Source organism: Gossypium raimondii, chromosome 2 (genome assembly GCF_025698545.1).
Source record: "Gossypium raimondii isolate GPD5lz chromosome 2, ASM2569854v1, whole genome shotgun sequence".
Classification (NCBI taxonomy): domain Eukaryota; kingdom Viridiplantae; phylum Streptophyta; class Magnoliopsida; order Malvales; family Malvaceae; genus Gossypium; species Gossypium raimondii.
In genome coordinates this window covers 42,160,639-42,180,190 of record NC_068566.1, presented here as the reverse complement: position 1 = coordinate 42,180,190, position 19,552 = coordinate 42,160,639, and the positions used below count along the sequence as shown (strand labels likewise).

General features: G+C 32.5%; 3 protein-coding genes across 4 annotated transcripts; 1 reads left to right on the top strand and 2 right to left on the bottom strand.

Annotated features, from left to right (window-relative positions):
• The first annotated feature begins 5,673 nt into the window (after positions 1 to 5,673).
• Positions 5,674 to 6,897, top strand: LOC105788886 (aquaporin TIP1-2). The gene is made up of 3 exons (XM_012615954.2): positions 5,674 to 5,877; positions 5,998 to 6,248; positions 6,346 to 6,897. The coding sequence occupies exons 1-3, from the start codon at positions 5,745 to 5,747 to the stop codon at positions 6,718 to 6,720; spliced, it is 759 nt and encodes a 252-aa protein (XP_012471408.1). The 5' UTR covers positions 5,674 to 5,744; the 3' UTR covers positions 6,721 to 6,897.
• A 113-nt stretch (positions 6,898 to 7,010) lies between these two features.
• Positions 7,011 to 9,656, bottom strand: LOC105788887 (uncharacterized). The gene is made up of 9 exons (XM_012615955.2): positions 9,509 to 9,656; positions 9,335 to 9,420; positions 9,086 to 9,133; positions 8,691 to 8,779; positions 8,419 to 8,472; positions 8,133 to 8,200; positions 8,003 to 8,052; positions 7,799 to 7,896; positions 7,011 to 7,303 (listed from the first exon to the last, which is right to left on the bottom strand). Exons 1-9 carry the CDS (start codon positions 9,565 to 9,567, stop codon positions 7,196 to 7,198), a joined length of 660 nt encoding a protein of 219 aa, XP_012471409.1. The 5' UTR covers positions 9,568 to 9,656; the 3' UTR covers positions 7,011 to 7,195.
• Positions 9,657 to 11,843: 2,187 nt separating this feature from the next.
• LOC105788885 (transcription factor MYB59) lies at positions 11,844 to 13,483 on the bottom strand. 2 transcript variants are annotated; one of them, XM_012615952.2, is made up of 3 exons: positions 13,258 to 13,483; positions 13,025 to 13,154; positions 11,844 to 12,625 (listed from the first exon to the last, which is right to left on the bottom strand). In XM_012615952.2, exons 1-3 carry the CDS (start codon positions 13,376 to 13,378, stop codon positions 12,055 to 12,057), a joined length of 822 nt encoding a protein of 273 aa, XP_012471406.1. In that variant the 5' UTR covers positions 13,379 to 13,483; the 3' UTR covers positions 11,844 to 12,054. The 2 variants fall into 2 exon arrangements, with proteins under 2 accessions (XP_012471406.1, XP_012471407.1); XM_012615953.2 differs by having other exon boundaries at positions 13,226 to 13,430.
• Between the last annotated feature and the right edge of the window lie 6,069 nt (positions 13,484 to 19,552).

Genomic DNA, 19,552 nt, shown 5'->3' with positions numbered 1-19,552 from the left:
CAAACTTTTAGCTTAAAAAGTTTGAATATTCAAATAATTTAAAATTAGTTTCAATTTAAATAATAAATAAATAAAATCCTAACTTAATTCGATTTAAAACTCGTAAAATTTGCAAGAGGAATTCACTCTAGCCCTTATTGCAAAATTCAAAATTAATTTCAATTTAAAAATTAAATCAATATTAAATTAAATTTGAAATAAAAATTAAATATGTTTAAGAAAAAATCGCAACCCTTAAATGATTTCGAAGCTAAAATTAGATGTTTACATCGATATTTGAGAAGATTTAATATATATATATATATATATATATATATATATATTAAACTCAAAAAGTAATTTGAACAAAAAATAGACTCGATTTAAAGATACAACTTAAATAAGCTCTCATATTAGAGGTGTTCATGAGCTGGGCCGGGCTTATGCAAGGTATTTAAACTATTTCTCAAGTTTGGACCCGACCCGAAAATGAGTTTAATTTTTTGCCCAAGCCCAAGCCAATTTTAAAAGTAAACCAAGTCTGATATGGCCCGCTCATTTTTAATTTTTATTTAAAATTAAAATTTTTTAAAAATATAATACACTTAAAACACTAAAAAAGTTAAAATAATTTTTTTTCTAATACATTAAAATATATTAAAAAACACTACCATGAATATAATAAATGTTTATTATATCAAAAACACAAATAAATAGAATAAATATTTTATTGTATTAAATATAAATTTTAATTTTTTATATTTTGGGTTGGGTCATTTAGTTGGGTAAGTTTTTTTTTAGGTCGTGGGCAGTGAATTTAATTGTTATTGGATTAGCGATTTAATATAAATATAAATATAAATATAAATATAAATATAAATATATAATTGTTATTTAATATAATATTATTTTATAACATAATATTCGTGCTGGGTTGAACTCAGGCCAAAAAATTCTTGCCCAAGGCCCAAAGCATATAGAAAACATGCCTTAAATTTTACCGAAGCCCATTTTTCGGATATCGTATTCTGTCCAAACTAGACCTGTCCATGGGTCGGGCGGCCCGGCCCGGCCCGACGGCCCGCCCGAAATATGGGAGGGTTTGGGTAAAAATATAGGCCCGAAATATGGGCTTGGGCAAAAAAACGAGGCCCGTTTAAAAAATGGGCCGGGCTCGGGCTCAACTTTTTTGGCCCAGGCCCGGCCCGAATATAATAAATATATATTTTTTATTTTTATTTTTTAAATTTAAAATACTTTTAAAATATTTTTTTATTTTTATTTTTTATTTTTAAAATATTTTTTTGTGTTTATTAAAAATCGGGCCGGGCCGGGCCCGGGCCTAAGAGTCGGGCCAAAAAATTTTTCCGGGCCCGGCCCGAACCCGGCCCATGGACAGCTCTAGTCCAAACCCTCACATTTTTTAGGTTTATCCCATGAGCAGGTTTATCCCATACTTAATGTAAATATTTTTTTATATATTATATAATTTATATTAGTTGAAATTCTACTATTAGTCTTTGTACAATGCATAAGATTCGGATTTAAACCTTGTATTTTAATTTAGTATTTTTTTTAGTCCTTACACTTTTCAAGATTTGAGATTTCAATCCTAACACAAACTCATTATCATATGTGCAATATCATATGAGATTGTCATTTCCACATGATACTCACAAAAAAAACCATGTTATTTTATTTAATGGAATTAATGGCTATCGTTTGAGTTAGGGTTGCAATTTCAAAAAAATTAAAAAGTATGGAGATTAAAAATGATCAAAATGGGGAACAATGATTAAATCCACAACTTGTACATAGTGCAGGATTGATAGTAGAATTTGACTTAGCAGAGCTAACTGCTACCATTTGAACCAAAACTGATATTCCAAAATTTTAAAAATATAGGAATTAAAATTAAATTAATTAGAGTATATGGATTAAGTCCACGATTTACGCATGATACAAGGACTAGTAGCAAAATTTGATCTTTATATTATATGAGAAGTAAATATATAATACTCTAATATAAGTATTAAAAATATTTAAAATTTTAATAAAAATTATATAAAGTTAGTAAATAGTAAATAAATTTATATTTTTATAAAAAATAAAAATATTATAAATTGGCTTAAAAATTTGAGTTAATTATTTTTTAAAAATAAATATATCTGTAAAAAGTTTTAAGACTCATATTTCAAGTCGTTAGCTTAAACAATTAGATAATATTAAACACATATATTCAAATTTGATTTTTGAAAACATCAAAACTTGAATATGGAAATACCAAGATGAAGGGAATTTTCAAGCTCACATAAGAGTAGGGATGGAGGGAGGGACAGGTAGTGACCTTGACCTCAAAATAAAATTTCTGTATAAAATCTTTTTAGTTTTTTTTTTTGAAAAGGTAAATTCATTAATTTATTCAATAAATAGAACTATATAATTCAGGGAAAAAAATTACAAACACTCGTCGTAGATGGTGAAGGACAAGCTCCATCAACACAATAAAGGCTTTAGCCTTAGCATCAATAGAACATCATGACACTTTGACAATTGGCTTTGTTACAACTCAAGCACGACATATCTGGAGTGGTTGCAAGCACTTAATATGATAAGGAAATCAATCTCGGATGGTCTAAAGCGGCGATTAAAAATCAACAAAAAAATCGAGCATTCACCAAACTAGAGAGGACGACAATAAAACCACCCCTAAAATTACTTGTAAAACTAAGGTTACATGCAAAAGCAAGACTAAAGAACGTGCTACAAGAGCATACAAAAACTTCTAAAACTGATAACTTATTAAACAATGGAAAAACAAACAAAAAAACATATAAAACTTAAGACAACATGAGTCCAAATCGACTCGTGAAATCATTTATTATTCTGAAATACTCTACAAACAAAAATATATTAAAAAGCTGACGAAGAGGCACCCACTTTCTAAGAAAAATTATTGGTGGCCAGTAGAGTTTTAGCGAACGACTGGCGCCGTCATCTGTCCATCACAACTTGTGAAGACAACAAAGATACCTACAAAATAGACATGCAAATTGAAAAGAGAGAAGACATGTGAAATGAATGAGAAGAAAGAAAGAAGAACCACCGTTGAGCAAAATAAAAGATAAAGAAGCAAACTGCTTGAATTTGTTTTTTAAAAATTTTTAGATTTTGATTCATATAATCTCTTTAGTTCTTAAAATATTATAAATTAGCACAACAATAAAATTACAGTTTTAACTTCTAAAAAGAATTTATTAATTTATAATCACTAAAACAATTTCTTTTAACTTCACCCATAGGAGTTCACATAAGTTGTATCAATAGGTTGAAAGAAAATAGGCTCTTGATCCAATAATATTCTTGGACAAGATGAAAGCAGCCAATATGATTATTGAAATTTTTAAATGCATGAAATTATAAAATTATTAAACAATTATCATATTGATTTTGGAAAGTGAAAAATATTGGTTATTGATGGATCACACATTGATACCTACCTAATTTTCAATTACGTTTAACAACTCATTTGAGCTTTTCTCCTATCTAACCCCCAATTTTAGAGGATAATTTGCATTTTAGGTCACTAAACTTAACATCAACTCTTATATAAGTCACCATTTTTAATTTCATTGAATTTCTATTGTTAACAATAATCTCGAAATCAACTTTAGAGTTTTTCCTAAATCATGTTAAGAGAATTACTTAATGGAATTAGCATAGTACGATAAAATTAAAGGTCTATGACGTATATAAAATTACTGTTACATTGAGTGACCTAAAATGTAAATAACTCCATTTTAAATTTAACCCTTTTTTTTTTTTTTGGCGGGTCTCTAATTGTGTTGTTTTGTTTGACTTAATCTGGATATAGAATGATCAAAGTGCTCACATGTGGGAGAGATGATTTTATTTTTTTAATTATACTTGCAAATTGCTAGATCATGGAGTGAAGTCACATGACAACGCTTGGCCTTGGACCATATAGTCATAAGATAATATATAGTTTAATGTGATTAAATAGTAGCCACAAATGAATGTGATTCCCAAGTCCCACCTCTTTGCTACTTTCACCATGCTATAGGGCCATACCTTTAATTCAATTTAATAATAATGATAATAGTTGATGGGGGTGTTAGTTGATATTCTAGATTTTTAAAAGATGTAATTTTGAATGAATTTCAATTTACGATTTGGTTTAATATCTCTTTTTGAATCGATTTTTAATTTAATTGATACAACCGATTAATCTAATCTAATTTAAATAATCATAGTAAAAAATTATGATAATAAAAAAGTGATATTTTTATTGATTTTGTGAACAAAGCTAAAAAGTGGTATATTTTAAAAATATATTTTTAATCAATAGGGTTTTTTTTACTTTTTGTTGAGTAATTTTTCGTTGTGTCTCATTTAAGGGGATAATCAAATATTTATATATATTGTTACTGTTTATGGAATTGATGTTCTTAGTAGACTCTATGCATGTTGGACATATGTATTGTTCAGGGCTGCCTACTGAACTTCGTGGCTCCCCACATACGAACTCTTTTGATATATGCGAACTGAGATCGCGAACTCCCCTTGTAGACTTCTCACTGTAAGGCTTGTATGCATCCATCTAGTAGGGCCTAGCCGGGTCGTGGGTAAGCGACCCGAACCTTATCTATTTTTCGAATTAGTGATCATGAGTATATAACACTTTTATTTTCACAAAATTTATGATATCGTCTTGTTTTTAATCACCAAAACTTACCACATCCACTCCATTGCAATACCTTATGTCATTACATGTTCATCATCACCACAAAACCAAAAACTAAAACAAACAAAAGCATAAATTACCAATTAATTAATCTTGATTAGTGCATGACAATGAAGCCATCAAGGCTAACCACTACCGTCCACGTCACCAAAATATAAACAATCCAAATGGTCGGTCAAGTGAAAAGTGCAACCACAAATCATAGGGGCCAGGACCCATTGCCACCACTTTTGGCCGGTGATCAATATCCTCTACGCTCCGATCCGCCACCATATTCACACTGTCCATACACGTGGCGTAGTAGGAGCCATTCGAAGACCCTCGCCCTTCAATATTTTCCCCGACAATGACAGGTGGCCGCCAGGAAATGGGGTACCATTTTCGTCTTTTCAAATTTTCTTCTTTATTTCAAAATTTTGGTTTTAGTCCTGTTCCAATACTTATATTTGGAATTTAGTCTATACTTTAATTTGAGATAATTTAAGCTCTTTAATTTCTTTTTGATAAGGGGTGGAAGGTTGTCCTAGGATCAAATCCGAGACTAGTGCCAATTGAAGACTCACAAGTCGTTTGCCACTTCATCTGTGGTTCAATCAAATATTAACATGAAAAAAAAAAAAAGAAAAAAAAATTCTAACTCAACATCTTGAAATGAAAATTTCATGTTGAAATTGATATTCATAAGAAGTATTCATGTCAATATTTTATCTGAAATTGTTAAGGGTGATAACAATTTGGCTTAAATGATGATATTATAAAAATAGCAAGATCGAATTAAAGAATATGGCTTAAATATTAAATTTGAGTATAACAGAGGGGCCAAAACCATAAATTGACCTTTTGCTTATTTACCGGTTCGAAACAGGCTATCCGGCTCGTAGTCGTTGTATTGGAGATTGGGTCCCTATATATAAGTACCAGTAACGAAGCAGAGGGAAACCAGAGATCAAAGAAAATATCAAAATACCCATTTTTATTTTCATTAGCAAAACAATAAAAAATGCCGATTTCTCGCATTGCAGTAGGATCTGCAGCTGAGGCTGGCCAAGCTGATGCCCTCAAAGCAGCTTTAGCTGAGTTTATTTCAATGCTCATTTTTGTTTTTGCTGGTGAAGGCTCGGGCATGGCTTTTAGTACGTATATAGATATCCTTCTTTCTCATGTCCTAAAGCTTCGTATTAGTTAATGTTGTAGCAGTTCCCTTGTTTTTATTTTTCTATGAACTGATTAAACCCTGTATGTTTCTTTTGCAGACAAGCTCACTGACAATGGCTCTACAACACCGGCTGGCCTTGTAGCTGCATCGGTGGCCCATGCTTTCGCTCTGTTTGTGGCCGTTTCTGTCGGTGCTAACATCTCGGGTGGGCACGTAAACCCTGCCGTCACCTTCGGTGCCTTTGTTGGTGGCCACATTACCTTGGTCCGAAGTATTTTGTATTGGATTGCTCAGTTGCTCGGATCCGTTGTCGCTTGCTTGCTCCTCAAGTTTTCAACTGGTGGATTGGTAAGATCGACAAAAACAAAACTAAGTTCAACTAAACTAAGTTCAATCAATGCTTAAACTAAATATGTTTATGAATTTGTTTTTGTTTATGATTCAGACAACATCTGCATTTGCCTTGTCATCCGGTGTGGGAGCATGGAACGCAGTGGTTTTCGAGATCGTGATGACCTTCGGTTTGGTTTACACGGTTTACGCCACCGCTGTTGACCCAAAGAAGGGTAACATTGGGATCATTGCACCCATTGCAATCGGTTTCATTGTGGGTGCCAACATCTTGGCTGGTGGTGCCTTTGATGGAGCTTCCATGAACCCTGCAGTCTCCTTTGGACCAGCCGTTGTCAGCTGGACATGGGACAACCACTGGGTCTACTGGCTCGGTCCCTTTGTCGGCTCTGCCATTGCAGCCATCGTCTATGAAGTCTTCTTCATCGCCCCCGACACACATGAGCAGCTGCCCACTTCAGAATTTTAAGATTTCTGGTCTTTTCGATGAGTTTCATGTGATCCATTAACAAGGGTTCTATGCGGGGTGGGATCACTTTGGTTTCATGATTGTGGGTGCTTATTGTTCCCTGTTGTTTGTATCTCTCTTCTGTTAATTGTTGATTCCATTGAAACTTGTTTATCAATCATTTCATATTTTCGAGTACTGATATTTGACTGTGCTTAACGCATATCTAGACACGAATGTGGTCGTAAGATCTTCCAAAAATCCTTCAAAAATATATTCATTTTGAGTTCAAACAACAGAACGCTGTGATATGATCATGTGTTTGAATATTTAATCTTAAAATAAGGGCACATATCATCCCAAGAAGTACATGTTGCTGGTTACATAAGAAATACACTGGAAATTAATGAAGTCCATCAACATAGTATCATGGAATATCAAAGTAGTTGTAATTTGAATTCCACAATTATTGGTTTGAAATCGGAACCTCCGACCTTCAAATTTTCTTCTTCTTGTGGTGTTGCTTACCAAGTTTTGACCGTCGCTGCTTAAATAAATGGAGGTAAAGATTCAACCAAAGGAATGGATAGATGAGAAGAACAACCTGAACCAAAACATATCAAGTGATCACTAAAAACACCATAGAAAAACTTTGAAAAATAAGCATGTACTGAGATGAAATTGTATGGAAAACTGTCACAACATACAATTTATATGAAACAAATGTAGACAAAACAAGACTAAACCCGATCTTATTTACGGGAATCCATGGAGAAAACAGAGAAGTAAGACTTGAACTAAATAGTTCGAAGTGTGTGCAGAAGTAAAAGCAAGAATGTTTAGTAACTATGGCTTGGTTTGAAAGCAGTGATGACCAAAACCCAATGTGGTTTGGAGCATATGCTTCAAATATGGTGTAAATTTACAGTATCCGTTCCGCTCTCACAATAATAATTTTCAAAAAGGAACTGGTGTTGGCAATCGAGCTGCACTCTTAGGTTAGAAACGGTGATTGGCATAAGCATTATCTATTACGAATATGTAGCTTTAGGAAAAACCCAAGGATTTCATGTTTGCAGAAGCGAAAGACCGTACATACCGTGACAAAATTATAATAGCTAAAGGGAACACTAGTGAAGAAATCCCCGTAGAGGTTCTTCTCCTTTATATATGGAAGTGCTTGGTACATAAGCCACACTGCATTGAAGTGAACAATGGATAAAAGAAACAAGATGGAAAAGCAATTACAAAGTAAGAGGTTAGCTACAAATCCCGAACGTAGATGAATGCACATATAACTCACTTTCACCCGGAGCAAGGCCCATAGGATACAGCACAATGAATAAAGTGTACCTGAAAAGGAAGTCAACAATTTAAAGTTTAATATAAATGTTAGTCCGTAAGCAATTCTAGTTGGAAGGAAAATACCAGACCTCAGGTAGGTGAGCCAAGACGGACAACCGCCAGATATGTTCAATGCATAATGCCAATACCGGATTACCTGCAGATAGGGTGTTAATGTTATATGCAATACCGGATTACCGTCTTCATATCTGCAATTTAACCATTAAGAACAACAGTGCAAGACAGTAATCCTTTCAGATATTCTACCATAATTAGGCAACAAGCAGTATATAAAAGTTCATTTGAAAATCCCATCTAATTACAGGATGAATATAGATACTGAAATGAAGTAAATAGGTTAGAACATATACTCACCTCGGTTAGGCTCCAAGCAAAAAATGTTATGAAAACTGCAGGTAATTCCTGTACCTGTTTATAATCAGATGAGAACTAAATTGAGAAGCAGGCATTTATCAGTGCAATTTACATATAGGGTTATTGGCCATTGTTTCATTGCCTCAACAAAACCGTCACTAAGAGGATGCTAAGTTACTCTTTAAATTTATATTGCATTGTTCGGTGCGTAGATGCTAGGAGGCCAGTGTATCAACAAACAATTGAAAACAATGTATCGTAAAAACGAGAACCTCATGAATCCGGCGGACAATTGCTAATAAGAAATGTGTTCTTCCACCCCATTGCATCAGAGGAAACAACACTCCACTCGGAACAATCCCTGTAATTATTCCACAATGCAATAATCAGAATTCGGAAACCGAAAACAATGCAAAGTTCATGCCACCATCCCCCCCCCCCCAAAAAAAAATTTATGCTGCTAGTCAATGCCTTTTTTTTTTATTATCCAAGTAAACAATTACATTATAATGGGAAAAGGGGAGAAGGTTTACAAACACAAGAATCAAACTCTAGACTTTATGCCCTTAAATTTGAAACCAACACAAGTTTATAACTGAGTCAGTGAGGTGATTGGCGCTGCTACTCAATGCTGAGTGTACTAAAGTGAAACCCTAAAGAAATTTACCTATTGCTCCATGTACAACTTCCAAGAACGCACAAGTTTGTAACAAACCTTCAAACAAAGAAAAAAGATGGAAAAATTCAAACCCAAACTACAAAAAAACCATATTGAAATCAGTAAGAAAAAAAAAGAGCAGAATCGCAAAAAATATATGATAAACCCTGCATATGATTGAAAATTGAAGTTCATTTTCCATCATTTTACTAAGGAAAAAAAACTGGGGTTTTTAATTTAAATGAAGAAAGAACTGACAGATTAAGTCTCCAGCAGAAGCATAGGCGCCATTGACAGAGTTGGTGGCTATGAAACAGGACAAAATTCTGAACAAAGAAATTGTCCTGCCAATAATCAACTTTGAATTAAGTTGAAGAAAGTAATGAATGGAGATAAAGAAAAAAAAAGAAAGAGAGGACATTTTAAAATTACCAGCCAAAAGCCTGGAGAGAGTTGTAAGCAAAGAGATAGAGCTTCAGCAGGCGAGACATTGTTGTTGACAGACAACCTAGGCTAGGCGCCGGTTCTATCCTGTTTCAGTTACTCTGTTGGGTCTTAAGTTTTATCAATTTTAGTATTATTTTATTTCTCCTTTTTGTCCCTTTCTCTGTTAAGTGGTTTTTTGAATATTACCTTTTACAGATTTGGTGATTAATTTGGTTTTTCTAATTAGAGTTTAAAGTAAAAATTAAATTAATTAATCAATATAGTTAGATTTTAGTTGAAACAATAAGTTGTTTGAATGATGTATTAAATCCATTTTAGTTAAATAAATAAATAATATTTTAAAAATAGAAAACTATTTATTTGAATTGAACAAATTTATTTAACACGTGATGGGCGACAACCGAGTTCTCCAGAGGGGTGTGCCTCCCATCCTATATAGTAAGATTCAATATTTTTTTATTACAATATTATTATTTTATTACCTCTTTTCTATACAGAAATTTTCTGATTTCTCCTATAAATAACGACTACGGGTTGAGCCAAAAATACTATCTTGAGCATAGTCATTCTGCCGAATTATAGTGAGTTTTATTTCCCAAATTAATTCTATTATTAGTGAGAACTTCGGTTAGGTTTCTAGCCCATAAAAAAATTTAATTTTTTCTACTGAAAAATTAAAAATTTTTATTGTGTGACTTGGTTCATGTAATTAGAGCCCACTCTCTAAGTAAACCGATGGTTGGAGAATATTGTGGTAGTTAGAAGTTGGGAAACAACCACATCACTTTGTAGAAAACACATATAATAAATTTGTTTTTAAAAAAATAATTTTTTATTGAGCAATAAACTTATTTTCTAAACCGAATTTTTTCAGAGAGAGAGAGAGTTACTTTCTCATCCATCTCTTCCTCTCTTAAAACTTGTTTAGGTTTTGTAGGCTGCCCCTGTTTATTCATTGGTAGGGGTGAGACGAGTTTTTGCCGGGTGCCTACTTCTTTTTTTGGTAGAGGATTCTATCATACTATTATTTGTTTGGCTTGTGGTTTGTTTTCCTTTTCTTGTTTCTGATCAGGGAAGGTTCTACTTGTTGGGGGAGCATGGAATCTGGATGAAGTACATTCTCTGTATCATCGTGGGGTTGCTTGGATTGTGTGGTTTATTTCTTTGCCTTTGGGCTTGATTCTCCCTAATCATATGGTGCAAACCTTCGACTTTAATCTCGTACTATTTTGTTTCATTGGCGGATCTGGCTTTTCATCATGACTATGCTTATGGCGCTCTTTGATTGCCCTTTGTTTCGAAGGGTTTGGGTTCTTGTCTATTCAACCTTTCGGACTTTTTCTCTAAATGCGAGCCTATGGGCTCTTTCATTAGGGGGGTGGGACGTATTGTATTTGCTTTGTATGAATTTTTTAATAGGTTTATCTATGAGTTGGACCTGTTTGAGACCAATTCCAAAAAGTCCAAACCCAAAAATACATTTATATTTAAAAATGTTTTTATCATTTATGGAGTTGGGTTAGACCAATTCAAAATTAAAAATATGTTGTCCAAATTCAACTCCTTGAGGCACTACTTCCTGAACCATGGATACATGTAGTAGAAGATGCTGTTTCCATCCCATTCCTTGTAGGCAATGGGAAGATGCTGAAGGGTTTGAGAAGTAGAATCTTTTCAATGAATTTATTCCACTTTTTCTCATGAATCAGCTTAGTGCCAACTACCTCTTGTAATGATTGGCAATGCCTTTGTTAAAAAATTAAAATTGCATGTCATTTTCCTCCTTTGATGGAATGATTTTTCTCTTCTTTTTTACCCCATTTTTAAGTTATTCAAACACTCATTTTTCCAATCAAGATAATAATATAACTATTTCCCCACATTTAGTTCAGCTATGGTGATACTGCAACTTGCTTTCCCACCATTCACTATAACTAATATATTGTCGCCATTTCCTTTTTCCTGTGCTACATAGCTACCAAGTATCCATATAGTAACTTCATTTATTATTTTGTTGAATAAAATTTAAGTGATAAGAAAAGTTGAAAATGATATAAATATATTGATGAAATTTAAACGATTAAAGTGCTAATGAATATTCGATCAACAGAATTAAAGTAGACATGTACGTATTTTTCATATATAGAGTGACGAGTTTTTTAATTTATTGAATATTGTGTAAAGCTTATAAGATTCAACTTTAAATGCTTATGCAAAAGTGCTTATAAAGTTGAAGTAAGTACTATACATACATCCATGAACTTACAAAGTATATATCCTCTAGGGAGATTTTGAGTACGCACAAAGGTACATAGAGGGATTTTCATAGTTACAACTATTTCCAGAACTTATATTTATTGCGCAATAGTATTCATTACATTGGCAACCACAATAACAACATAATATGATTACAGTGACATGCATCATGATGAGATATGAAAAACCCAGATGTTAGAGTTTCCCTAGGAAATAGTAATGTTACATAAACATACATAAGTATATGTATGTATATATGAATAAATAAATGAATGCTAGCCTATCTTGTTAAAAAAAGATGTCCCATATTCAAAGCAAGAAATGGACTGACTGAATGGGAGGAACATCTTACTGTCTTCGTCATCCATCTTCCACAGTGAATCCCAGCAATAATCCAATGAAGGAGAAGCCATTGAAGGGCAGAAAATGTTGCAACCTTCTTCACTGTAGTTATGAGACAAAGGCTTTATCATGTTTTCTTCAGACATGTCAATATCCTTCCATATGTCATCCATGGAATAGTACCCCTTTTCATCTTTGAAATCTGTACTGCTTTTGTCTCCCAAAGCAGCCATTTTTGGTCCTCCTGTGTCGTAAAAACTGACCTTTCCAGTGCCTGAGAAGGGCAAGGAATCCACGGTGGTAGTAGTAGTGGTGGTAGTGGTAGTAGATGATGATGAAGAAAGAGTGATGGATGATGATGATGATGATGATGATGATGATGGTGACAATGACTTTGGCATAGCCTTTTTCTTTTCTTGAGCTTTTTTTCTCATATGAGTCCTCCAGTAGTTCTTGATCTCGTTGTCAGTACGCCCTGGTAATTTCCGAGCAATTCTTGACCACCTGCATATCAATATCATTTATATACCTGTTCATTCCAACTTCATATATGTACATATTATTTACAACAACTCAACCTAGCAATTCTTGAATTATTAATCTTTTTGAAGGGTTTAAAATATAATTTTTTTCATTTAATCGAGAGTTAAAATTAATTAAATTAATTAATTTTTGAAAGGAGCTGAAAAGTAATCTTCTCATTTAACCAAGAGATCCCTACTTGCCTTGGCTTCACCTGGTAAGTGGCCTTATGTCGACACCAAAGGTCAAGTAAGAGCAAAACCGGAGATTAATTTTTTTAAGATGAAAATAAAATTATAAAATTTTAAAAGGAATAATTACAGATTTACAATTTCTAGAGAAATGAAATCATGATGGTTGAAAGGTGAAGTAAAGTGAAACCTGTTTCCCCATTTGGCATGAAGTTCAAGGACAAGGCGCTGTTCTTGGAGAGACATCTTTTCCCTTTTAAGACCAGGGTGAAGGTAATTAACCCACCGTAACCTGCAACTCTTCCCGGTTCTGTTCAAACCTACAACAAAATGTTCATGTGATTAAAGGGAGGCTCCTTTCAAAACCTGCCAATCTTCGAGATAATCCTACCTATCGTTTGTCTCCCGCCACAACCTTCAAACCTGAAACTTTGGCTATAAAATCCCATCGCCGGTCCCCGAACAAGTGCACGAAGTTCACCAGAACCGCGTCCTCCTGCTCCGTCCACGGTCCCTTCCGGGTTTCCTCTTGCTCCGCTTTCATGTTTCTTCCTCCTCTAAATCCGTGATGGCAGTAGAATGGAGAGTGTTGGTGTGAAGCTGTGGCATTTATAGTGAAAAGCTATATACTTGCCATGGTTCAAGATTCTATGAATTGTCCTTTTTTTGGTTACCATTATTATATGACGATGTTGTGATAGTTTTGCTGTTTGTAATGCGCGCATGCTCATTTGTGATAGCAACCTTGTGGATCTGACGTCACCCACTATATGAACCTCCCAAATATCAAAGTGATATATAGATTGATATGTTGATGTAATTTTCAAATCTTGTTTGCTTTAATTGCCACTGCTACATTACTGGCTTTAGCATATTGAGCCCAAATTAAGTGTTTTTCTTTGCACCAATGGACACTTGGTACATAAGCTCACATATGAATCATCTCAACTTAGACGATATGGTAAACCTAATGGCTACTTCAGTTCATCTAGAATTGCAAATAAAGCACTATGGAGGGATATCTAACTTGGTAAGTTACGCGTGACCCCTATCGAGTTAAATAAGATAATTATGATTCTATAGCACTTTAAATTAAATTTGAATCGAGCACGATTTTTTCATTAAGATAAGTTCATTGAGTATTGAATATATATCTATATGAATTGGATTTAGAAGTGAACATTATAAAATTTGTAATTACAAATTTTCATATATTTAAAAGATTATATTTTATATTCATGCTCATGTATTTTTAAATCTAAGTGTCAAATATAAATTCTTTTTATAAAAATGAAAGGTGGGGATGGAAGTCTCTAGATTCATTTCCCCAATTTTAGTAAAAGCTCTTGATTTTGAAATAACACGAAATTTATGGGAATTGTACTCTTTAAAAGCAATATAGTACAATTAAGGTTATTTTAGCCCAAATTAAAACTAATATAGTACAATTAAGGTTAAGGACTTTAGTTATATGCTGAATATGAGTAGATAATAAATTAAAGTAACTAATTTTTAATTCATGATGAACTAAATAGAAATTAAGATTAATGTGCAAATGATACATATTAATGCTATGACCCTTAAAAATTACGTATAACGTAACTTTTCCAACATTCCATCTTCAAAAAAAAAAGTCATTTTCTCTAAAATACTTAGATGCTAATTTGGAATAACAAAGCCATAAGGTTTAAGGATTTCAACATATAAATGGATTCAAGTATATTTCGCATCTAATTTTTGTTCATGATGATATAATATATCAAATATTAATTTATAAAGATATTGTATTCTATATTCATGTTCAAATATGAGTTAGACATAAATACCAAATATAAATACATTCATAAAAATAAAAATAAAAACTAAATCAGATAAATGAAGTCCCTAAATCCATTTCCCTATCCATTCAACTTGAGGAAATAACGTGAAGTGTCCCTTGACATTAGTAAAGGCCATAGATGAAGAGAAGCCCTTGACTTCAGTAAAGGCCATAGATGTAGAGAAGCTAAGTGAATGATAGGAACAAAACTTGAATTATCAAGGAATATGATCAAAGCAATGTTTTGGTGTCAGAAAAGAAAAGTGACCCATTTTCTGCTATTTTTTTCTTTTTAAATGGAGTAAGATATTTAAGAAGCCTAGTGTTAAATGCTTACTACATCAACATTTGACCTGGTCTCTTTTGTCATGCAATAAAAAATAAAAAAAGTGTGGGATTTTATAACTCACCCGAACAGTAACTTGATTTTCCCTAAGTTTTCTGATAAAAATGTTTAACCAATGTTTCATTTTCATAGAAAATTATTTGGTTTAGCCAATTACATAGATATATGTTGCACGAAGTTACCACTTACTTGCAAACAACATTTTGGGTTAATTTTTGTCGTAAAGTTCCTTTCTATGTGATAGATTTGGCTAATCAGTTGACATTTTTAGGAGATTCTGCTTTCACTTAATCTTCAACCTTTGAGGCCTACTCTTACAAGTGGAAAGTTATCAAAATTACTACCATAAATCTTTGTATTAAAGGTTAATTGCACCAATGATCCTAAAACTATGGTTTATATTTTAAATTCCGTCCTTCAATTTCAAAATATTCTAATTGTGCACTTAAAATATTAGTATCGTACCAATTAAGCTTTTCCGTCAACCTAGCAACTAATTGGAGCACTAAATATTAGTTCTGATGTGGAATATATTTAAAGTACGTGAATTAAATTTTAAGCACATGTATACTTATTATATGAACAACTTGAATTTGACGTATTTGAAAAAAAGACAGTCTTCCTAAATTTTGTTGGTCCTGACTATGCAATAAATGCATACCTATTTCAAATAAGAACTGACATTTAACACCTAATTGACATCTAAGTTAACAGAAAGACCTATTGATATAATATTAATACTTTAAAAACTCAATTAAAATATTTTAAAATTTAAACCGTCTTAGTAATTATTTAACACTAACAATTAAATCTAAATTGACATTTAACATTAACAATTAAACTAGTAAAAATGCTTGATTGATGTAAATCCAAATTAAGTTATAAATTTTAGTAAGAGTTGAATTATAATTTTATCATTGTATTAGTTAATATTTTTATAATTTTTAAAAGACTAAATTAAAATCTTATCATTTTGAGGATTAAAGTGTAATTTTATTATTATTAATTTATAATTTTATACATCTTAAAAGGTAAAAATATATATATTTTTTATTTTGGAGGGGCTACGACCCTTGTTTGCCCACTCTCGCTGCTCTTGAGCTTGGATGTTTTTTTTTAAAATCAAGCCTCCGACCATCTCTAATCCTATTTGATTCTGTGTTATTTATAATATGAACTACCATCATAATTATCCTCGATACTTTATATAAATTAATTGTTATAAAATAGTGATTAAAATATTGTAGCAACTTTGTACAAGATAATATATAGCCCTTGGAAGTTATATAGTTGCCAAGCGTCAAGTTTGCAATGTGAAACGAAGTTGACATGCACGGTTTGCTTTCATTTCTAGCTGATAACCACTTTTAATGCTTGATATGAGCCTTGAAATGGTCAGCTTTGTATCTCTAGAGTTATTCACCAAAATAATAATAATAGCCGAGATGAATGCAGAATTTTGGGTCTACTTTTTCTTTTCCATTTTGATTGACAGATTTTGATATGTTAAATCACTATGAACAATATGACAATGAGATTAAAATAATATTTAAAGTGGGATTTGGCATCATCTGCTATTGCTCAACCCCCAACACTGTTTGTGGTTTTGATGCTACTAATAAAACAATCAAAATTTCAAAGGGAATTGAATGGCCCTTGTGGCTCCTTTGCCTTAAGGGCCCTATAAAAATTAGTGGAGTGAAGATATAGCAATACTTCCCCAAGGGATAATATTTTATGATAAGTAAAATAGTGGAAGATTTGTAAATAAATATTAAAATTTTATTTTTATTTGTGAATGGAGTGTTTTATTGTAGTTTATCGATAATATATAAGATGATTAATAAGTATTGGGTGCAATAACACTATACATTATATTATTAAAAGGAGAATGAGGTTCGAGCTTTAGAGATAATATTATTAGAAGGATCAATCATAAACTCTAAATATAAACTGTAAAACAAATATAAAAAATTATGCATGAGACTCATTTATGACAATAGATCAAATATTATTGTAAAAAAGAAAGTCGTGATGTGGAAACCACCAAATGTTTGGCCACACCACTCATTCACACAATCTTTCTTTTTGCAGAAGATAGAAGGGGTCACACATGAAGCCATATCCAATCATAAAAACCAACTTGTCAGCCATTCCTGGTTCTTGGATTTGTCTGAATTTTCAGTAGACATGTTTTGCCTTTATTTGTTTTGTCCTAAGCAGCAAGTTATAAAGCATGGGTGTGTGTAATATCAACGATCTGTCCCTCTCTAATTAAAACTATGTGAAATATAGTTTTCTATATAATTTGGTGTGCTTTGACATTAATCCCCATGATCATGTAATCTAATAAAAATGATAACATTGATAAATGCCAAGCGATAAGGTTTTTTATACTTTCTTAGGATCAAGATGTGTTTTGTACTAAAAAGTTGATTATTTATTGTCTCTACAGCTGCTGTTTGTGGTGAAGGATGGTTGGTGGAAGATGGGCTTTTCAGTTTTGTCATGTTCTTAAAGGTCTAATCATGTTCACCAAAAAAAGTCTAATTTTGGGTTTAGTCCCTTTACTATGAGGAACTTTGAAATTTAATTCCTCTATTTTAAATTCACATTACTCAGGATTTCTACTTTTAGGGTCAAATTGATAACATCGTCAGTTGCTCCGGTTAAAGTGATAAAACGTATAATAGAAATTTAATAATTCATGTTCAGTCAATAATAATTTACATGTTAGTCTAATACTTAAAGCAATATTTTCTTTTTACAAAAGGTACATCATCACTTTAACAGCATCAGCTAATGATATTGTTAACTTGGACCTACTGAAAATATTAGAAAATAGAGGGCTTAAATTTTAAATTTCAAATAAAAATGACTAAAATAATAGCTAGACGTATTCTTAAAATAAAGGTCTCATTCTTTGGAATGGCGGGTTAAACATTATAGAATATATGTAATTAGGCATTGTTTAACAATTACTAATTATGTCTCGACGATGATTCTACATAATATACAAACTCTGGTGATTGTAAGGAGACACTGGGGATTAGTCAAAGGCCAATAATAGAATTAATGATAAAAACAAAATATTGGGTGCTTTCTTGGACCACTTCCCACTTTTTCCTGATATTCATACAAGATTATGGAAGTGGGGTTATTAGCATTGCATTTTCTAAGTTCAGCATGGATATAATATTCTAATTGAAATACTATTCCTATGATAAATAAACTTTGCAATTGGAGGTGTCAGTTTAATTTTGAATCATGTTAATTTAGATTGAATCGATTCAAGTTTTATGTTAGAAGTTGTGTGATCTAAAATCCTATTAAAATAAAATACAATTGGTAAGATAGAGGAATTTACGAGGGCGAAGGTCGCAGCCATCGTAGATCCCTAATAAACAAAATACTGGACTGGGGTCCCCTGTGGTATAGTACATGCTGCACAAGTGAAATCCGTATAGAAGTTTACTTCCTCTATTTGATGTTGATTAAAATAAGGTGTTTTAACCTTACTGTATTACTTCTATTTGACTTTGATTAGAATATGGTTTTACAAACCTATAAATAGACGTACTTTATATTTCTCTTGTATCATTCGAATTTCAACATAGTGAATTTTCTTCCCCTCTACCCGTGGTTTTTTCTCGAATGGGTTTTCACGTAAAATCCTGTGTGTTCTTTTCTCTCCTTTCTTTGTGATTCATTGTCATTATCAACGTTCTATTTTCACAAGTTAAAATTTATATTACTTATTATTATTATTTTCATTCAAAGAGGAGATTAAATTAAAGGAGAATGCCAGTAGAAACTCAAACTTGATGACTAATGAAAGGGTCAGAAAGGCTACTAAAAAGGTTCATCGTAGTGTTAAAGGTTCGCCTAATGTAGGGGATTCAGTGATGAAGGTTCTAGAGGAAGAACCCAGTGTTCTTTAGAGATAAGCTACTGTGTTCCTTTGGATTAAGGAAGTCATCTTATATGAATGAAGTGGACGAAGAGGATACAAGTCCATCTAGTTTTGTTGGAGGATGACATCCTGTCAGATACTATAGAGGGGATCCCAACGACTAAATTCTCACTGAAAGTCCAAATGCTTATGGAAGAAAAAAATGGAAAAAGTAGTGGTCATTAAACTTGGAAGTAAATTGGCTTTAGTACCCTATCAAACAAGATTCATGCACTATGGAAACTGTTCGACAACATTCAATTAATGGGCTTGGAAAATGACTATTATCTGGTGAAATTCCTAGTTTCGGAGGATTACACCAAGGCCTTATCAAATGGTCACTAGATCATTTTTGGCCATTAGTTCATGGCTCAACCAAGGCCTATGTCTTTCTCTATGTCAAGAGATTTTTTGAATGAGTTAGTGGTTTGGATTTGACTACCCGGTCCCTCTAGTGTCATGTATAAACGAAGTGAAAAAAGCTTATTTCTCAACCCGATTCTAATTTCGTTAAAATCATGACAACTTTCCCATAAAAGAATTTATTAGAAAATATATTTAATATTTCCACATTCAACGAATTCACTATGACCAATTAATT